Source organism: Hibiscus syriacus, unplaced genomic scaffold, assembly GCF_006381635.1.
Source record: "Hibiscus syriacus cultivar Baekdansim isolate YM2019G1 unplaced genomic scaffold, ASM638163v2 tig00112856_pilon, whole genome shotgun sequence".
In the NCBI taxonomy this organism is placed as follows: Eukaryota; Viridiplantae; Streptophyta; class Magnoliopsida; order Malvales; family Malvaceae; genus Hibiscus; species Hibiscus syriacus.
Window position 1 is genome coordinate 142784 of NW_024063411.1, and position 6985 is coordinate 149768.

Here is a 6985-nt window from a genome sequence, read left to right on the forward strand (position 1 = left end):
CAAATGTAGAATTATTTTTATTAAAAAATTAAAAAAAAAAGATAAAACCTACGGTTGACAACCAATGTCAAAATTCGCGTCGTCGTCAACTAAACAAAATCATTTTTTTTCAAAAGAACTAAGATGTTAATCAACACCTCTATTAAATGGGTGACTCTACCCATGATCTCAACAGTATCGATATTCCAAAACTCTATCATCTCCGTTCGTCTCCTACATCATACAATCATCTTTACCATCATCATCCATCACCACCATCCAACTCATAAATCCTCGAGAACGAATCGAAATTAGAGTGTTACGTCTACAATTTATTTCATATTTTAAAAATTGAATATTTTTTAAAAAAATAAGTATTAAAAAAGTAAAATGTGTTTCACATGTGATAACTATTCGTTGCCTAATTGACACTTCACCACAAAGTTAAGACAAAGTAAGATTCATTTTGTTTGGTGAAGTGTAACTGACCTTTTAATTTAAAGTTATAAAAAGAAGATACCCAGGAAGAAAATAAAGGAATAATATATATATATATATATACATATTGGAAAAAATATTTAGGAATAGGAATAGTATGGTAGATCATGCTAGGGATTAAGGATTAGATTACATCAAATTTTTAAGTAATATAAACTCGACCCAAGTCGGGTCGAGTTGTGATTTTTCACCTTAAACTTAAATTCAATCCAATTTGATCCTATCTTTTAAAAAATTTATCCCGACACGAACTCGAACTAATTTTCAAATAACCATTCAATTCTACATTTACATAAAAAAAATAAGATTCATCACTAGAAAAAAAATGACATGGAAAAAATAAGATAAATGATTTTTATTAGTCGGACCATGTATGACAAATAATTTTTCATATTTTAATTTACAAAATAGAAAAGCACCTGGATAAACAATTGACTTTATTTATTTATTTATTGAACAATGTCAATAGGATTTTATTAATAATAGAATGAATCAAAATTACAAGCATCAAATAAAGAGATAAATTTGGAGGCAACAACCACCAAAATACTCAAACAAAAGTAAATAATAAACCTAAAATTACGAAGAAAATTAAAACATTCCATTGAGAATGACGACCAATATCAAAACCCAATAATCTTCATACAAACTCATTCTCTATGTCGAATGAAGCGCTTGATGAAGTGATATAGGAGTGATGAACAAACCAGATAATCTGACAGGCTACTTCGCTGCACAATTCTGATTACATAAGCAAACGAATTTTTATCAAAAGAAGGGATATGACTATACGTGACCACCGACTAACCAATTACTAAATAAATGTCGTGATGGTTTTTGTGCGAGAACCAAAATGACCTCAAAGGTATGTGAAAAAACATATAGAAAAATATGAGGATCATGCCACAAAAGCAAAGGAAATACGTACCACAAGAGCAAAGAAAAATATGCCACAATGACATATATGCTTATTCAAAATTAAAAATACTAAAAAAAAATAATATAAAAATAAAAGAACCAATATTCCTCGGCGATCAACAACCATCATTAAAATTATATCGAAAGAAAACTAGGTTGAGAGAAAAGAGAATCCGCTAATCAAATGACGTTACAAAATGAATTTCTAAAATTTTAAAAGACAAAAAAAAAATATTATTAATAAAAATATAAAAAAATTTAAATATATCGGTCCACTTCTTAAGTCCATCGTGAAGGAATATTTGCTATCATCAGATATCACCGTTTACTCTGTTCTGGCAAATATCACTCAGCCAATACCAATTTCAAAGATCAACTTGCTAACTACATTGAACCGTTGAGGCCAAAAATGCAGCCCAAGGAGGAAGGAAGCGCCACTGCCGGAGCCAATGCCGGATCCGCTGCCGGAGCTGCTTCCACTGATGAAACAAATATCAACAACAACATCAATTCCAGTGATGCAATCATTTCATTCGAACGTGAGGAGGAGGTCAATCTCAGCGATGATGAGTTAGAGCAACTCAAGTCCTTAGATAAAGATTTTGGTGCTCAAATCAAACCCACTACAGAGCCTAAGCTCAAACCATTGATCCAGAGGGTCCCATCAATCCTATTACACACGGCCGAAGATTTCGTAAAGTATTTCAAGCCGAGGGTGATCTCGATCGGACCCATCCACCACGGCGATCCCGATCTCAAACAATCCGAGCAACTAAAGCTTGGATTAGCAGCACATTTCGTGAAGAACATTGCGGTCGAAAAGAAAATATTATACAACAGGATCAAGAAGCAGATTTTTAGCTTGAAGAAATGCTACGATCCGAAGGAGTTGGAGCCGTACGATGACAAGAAGCTGGCCTGGATGTTCTTCCTAGACGGATGCGCAATCTTACAAGCTATTCTACAAGGCGATGATCATGCACAGCAAATTCCGTGGAGCAAAATGAATATTAAGAATGATGTGCTCACGTCAGTGTACTTGGATCTGTTCGTGTTGGAAAACCAATTGCCTCACGATGTTCTTCGATTGCTTACGAGCACGAGCTGGAAAGTAAGAGTTTTCATGGAATCGATCAGTAGGTTCATTGATAATAACAATGTCATCGCTCCGGCAGAGATGAGAAAGCAACCGCCGTCGCAGCACCAACTGGAGGAGGAGGAAAGAGAGGCGGTTCATCTTCTGGATCGTTTTCGGAAAAGGCTGATTTTCAAGAAAGTAGAGAGGCGACAGCCGTTGGAGAAATCTGGGTGCGATCGGATTTTCAGAACCGCAATGAAATATTACAACGGCGGGGGAGAGGGATGGCAATATCAGTATCCCCAGACGTTCCGTAACGTGACGGAGCTGAGAAACGCCGGGATTTGGCTAAAACCGAGCTCGACCAGCTGTCTCACCGACGTGAGTTTCAGCAACGTGCTCATTAGAGGACAGCTATGTCTACCGCCGATCACGGTGGACGACTCGACGGCGCTGAAGTTCATGAACTTGATAGCCTACGAAATGTGCCCGGATTTCGAAAACGATTACACTGTCACCTCCTACATTTGCTTCCTCAATTCGCTCATTGACAACGACATAGATGTCAAGGAACTGAAAGACGCCAAGATACTCTACAGTGGACTGCGAAGCGACGAAGAAGTGGTTAATCTGTTAAACAAGATGAGCACTGATTTGGTTCCGAATCCAATGATTTACTCCGACGTGAAATTGCAGGTCGAGAATCATCGTCGGAACTTTTGGATCAGTAGTGCCATGCAAGGCTATCAATCCATCAATTATCCAATGCAAGCCTTTCGAAACTATTATAAAGACTCCTCTAGTCGTATTTTCTATGCAACTGTGGGCGCCATTGTTGCACTTCTTCTCAGTGCTCTTCAGACTTATTACACCATGTATCCAGTCAAGTAAGATTTCGTCTACCTACTACTCTTGCAATCGTTACTAATTCGTAGAATTTGACAAAAATTGGTCAAATAATTATTTTTTAAAAAAATTCTCATATAATATTCCCTTGTCAATACATTTCGAAGATCTGACGACATTTAGAAAACGCTCAGAAAATACGACGATTTCTGCAAGTTACATGCATGTCGGACGACACGATCTTTCATGAATCTTTTAGAAATCGTCGAGTCTTTTGAGCGTTTTCCGGTTGTCAGGCCTTTCGGACGTCTTCCATAGGACAGTGTAACATTAACACACGGGAAAATAATTTTCCTACCATCTATATGAGGAAATATTTTTATCAAAACACTATTTGATCAATTTTACCCGTTTAAATCACAATTTAAGACATAAATCGGATCAAAATTTGAATTAATAGGATTACACTTTCTGATTTTGATTTAATCATTTAAATCTATAGTACTACATTATAGTTATAGTCATAATTCTATATATGATTATGATGTCGTAATTATGGATGTTATCATGTTAAAACTATATAATATTTAGGGTAAATTACACGTGTAGTGCCTAAACCATTAGTTTTGGTCTGTTTTAGTATACAAACTTTCAATTTTTTTCAAAACTATATTTAAAGTTTAGTTTTTATTTCATTTTAGTAATCCCGTTCAAAATTTAACGTTGAGTTTTAAAAAAAAATGAAAGTTTAGGTACTAAAACTGATAATGTAGGTACCACGTGTTAAGTTTTTGACGGTGAGTACTAAAATGAAACAAAAACTAAACGTTAGGTATAATTTTTAAAAAATTGAAAGTTTAAATACTAAAGAAACTAAAACTAATAATTTAGATACTAAATGTGTAATTTACCCTAATAGTTATTATACGATCACCCTGGTTAATAGATTTTCTTGTCTGTGGTAGGGATAAAATCGCAAAGTCTACATGCTCGCCACCAGGAGCGGTACGTACATCCCCAAAATGGTAAAATTTCGGTTTGAGTTCGTCAAAGAAAATAAAATTATAGTTTGATCTATCTAAAGACTTATAATTCAATTCTTCTGCTTGAACAAGCTTAAAGATTCACTGATTTTCGGACTGTTGTGTTTTCTCTCTCTATTATATTGTGTTTGGAGTGTTTGAAAGATTATATGTACTTTCTGTAAGTTTTATAATGTTATTAATTTGTATCAACCAATATATTAATGTACTTTCATGTGCTACTCTCTAATTTGAAATAATTTATTTAAAATTGATATTTAAAAAATAAAAAATAATATTTATATAAAATATAAATTGAACCTATCTTTGGGAATAAAAAATATGATAGTAGTCCGATAATAATTTTGACATTTTCCGAATAGTTACATTTCATTTGCATATAAGATGCTTTTATAAATAATGAAATGACCATCCAGCTCAGTTGGTAGAGCACAATGTTCTTAACCTTGAGGTCGTGGGATCGAGTCCCACGGAGGGCATTTCATAATTCGGAGATCTCTTACGGAAGCTACTCTCAACCTGGTGTTGGGGGTAACCTACTATCTTACCTCCCCCTTACCCCATATATATGGGAAAAAGGGACAGCCATTTATGCTTTTATAAATAATAAATTCCTAAAGACTATAATAATAGTCCGAGGTGTGTATGGAATGAGTACGTATCTAAATTGTATCCATCACGTACCCATTTAGAGGACTTATTGGATGCTTAAAATGATATTGAGTTACCGCATCGAGGACGTGCCATATTGAAGGGGTGTGATTAGAATTAGTTGGGTACGTTAGAGAGAATTTTGGAGACGTTTTGGGACGTATCTGTAACACCCCTAGATAGATATAAGTGGTTTGATCCGATCCGAGGTATCACATTAAGGCCACCGGAGCGACCCACAATCAAATCTATGAAAAATTAAAAATTTTGTTAAACCATTTCAAATCGTAAAATAATTTATAAATGAAATACAAGTTCAAGAATCATTTTGACGTTAAAACAGAATTAAAAAAATATACAATATCAAAACAAGTTTTATACACTTATATAAAAACACAATGTGACCTACCAGATGATGTTAAAGGTCAAGCAGATATATGATAAAACATGAAATTTTCTTAGATATCCATGCATATACATGACATAGAGATGAGTTGAGGTTTCACTAATTAATTCTTCAGTAACAGTCAGGAAGCTTATAGTTCCAAGGAATTGTTCAGAGATATATTCAAAAGATGGAGCTCGAGAGTCTAGTGTATTCCAATAAAATCATAAATAGTAGTTATTTTAGTAAAACATATTTTTAAAAGCACAATAATACACTCCAACCAAACACTCCATATGTAGTTCCCCTGAACTGCATCCATACAAACTTGCTCTAGACCCATTGGGCGTAGGAGCCAATCTAAGACAGTACCTTGGGGCCATAGAGCCAACCCAAGGGAGTACCTTGGGGACTTAGAGCCTACCCAAGGGTCACCATATGGCCGTAATGAATTACCAGCTTGATCAGAGCCGTAATTGGAGTGATTCCATTACTCAGACCATAGATGCATTTTAGTTATTTTGCTACATGGAGAAAAATGGTAATTTGGTCAAAGAGGATAAAACAATAATTTACGATATTCTAAATTTTTAATGATTATTAGGCTTTTAAGTCATATCGAACCAACCAGGCTTCAATAACATGGTATTTACCGATTATTCAGACATAAATACTTCATGAATATTCATTTCTTACTATCGACTGCTTAAATACTTGAACAAATCACCTTTATAACCCATTATTAGCATAACTCGAGAAGGCAGATATGTATTCAGACGATATTCCTTCCAAATATTGTAATAGTAGCAAAGGTGAGTAGGTGACCGACACACTTAGGTTGTACTCAAAACCTTTGGTGTCATCACAACATTTAAAGCTTCGTTGTACCTATAAAACTCATACACAAGCATTTCCCTTAATGCAGATGTATTTAGGTCATTTCAGCACTCGAGGTTATTTTAGTTAATTTGGAGTTGAAGGTATTTTGGCCCATACAGGTTCAAGGGCATTTTGGTCATTTCAATCTTCAAGAGTATTTCAATCATTCTCTTAGATTCAATCGTGTGAATCATTTCCAGTAAATTTAGTCATCGGGTGATTATTAATTCCATAATCGAAAAATTCTAAGTCCTTTAACATCTAAGAGGTTAAAATTGGTTACTAAGATTTTTATGAACATATTGAATATTTAACAGGAGATTTAGTAGCTCATCAGATCAAGAATGGCTTTTTTAAGCACTGTTTCCACTTTTAGGGTCATTTCGAGTCATTTTTATCTCACAAGGCATAGTTTCTTACTCTTATATTTCCGGCATAAAAACTATTTAACGAGAGATATTAAAATCTAAGAATTCTGAGGTTAATTACTTTATCGAATAACCACTAAACTTGAATAATTTCTTATCAGTCTTCTAGTCTCTTATACGAGTTATTCGAGTCCTTTTCCAGCAGATCAAGAACTTAAACAAATTATGCAAGGCTTATATTAGGTCAAATATAAATTTTCATGTTATTTCCACTATCAGAGGTATATCATGTCATATTTGTATCTTAAGGGTATTTTCATAATTTTCCTATATGAGCATT

The 6985-nt window shown here is 34.2% G+C and overlaps 1 protein-coding gene across 1 annotated transcript; it reads left to right on the top strand.

Moving 5' to 3' along the window:
- The first annotated feature begins 1804 nt into the window (after nt 1-1804).
- LOC120183956 (UPF0481 protein At3g47200-like) lies at nt 1805-4348 on the top strand. The gene is made up of 2 exons (XM_039188545.1): nt 1805-3360; nt 4285-4348. The coding sequence occupies exons 1-2, from the start codon at nt 1805-1807 to the stop codon at nt 4346-4348; spliced, it is 1620 nt and encodes a 539-aa protein (XP_039044476.1).
- Nucleotides 4349-6985: the final 2637 nt, after the last annotated feature.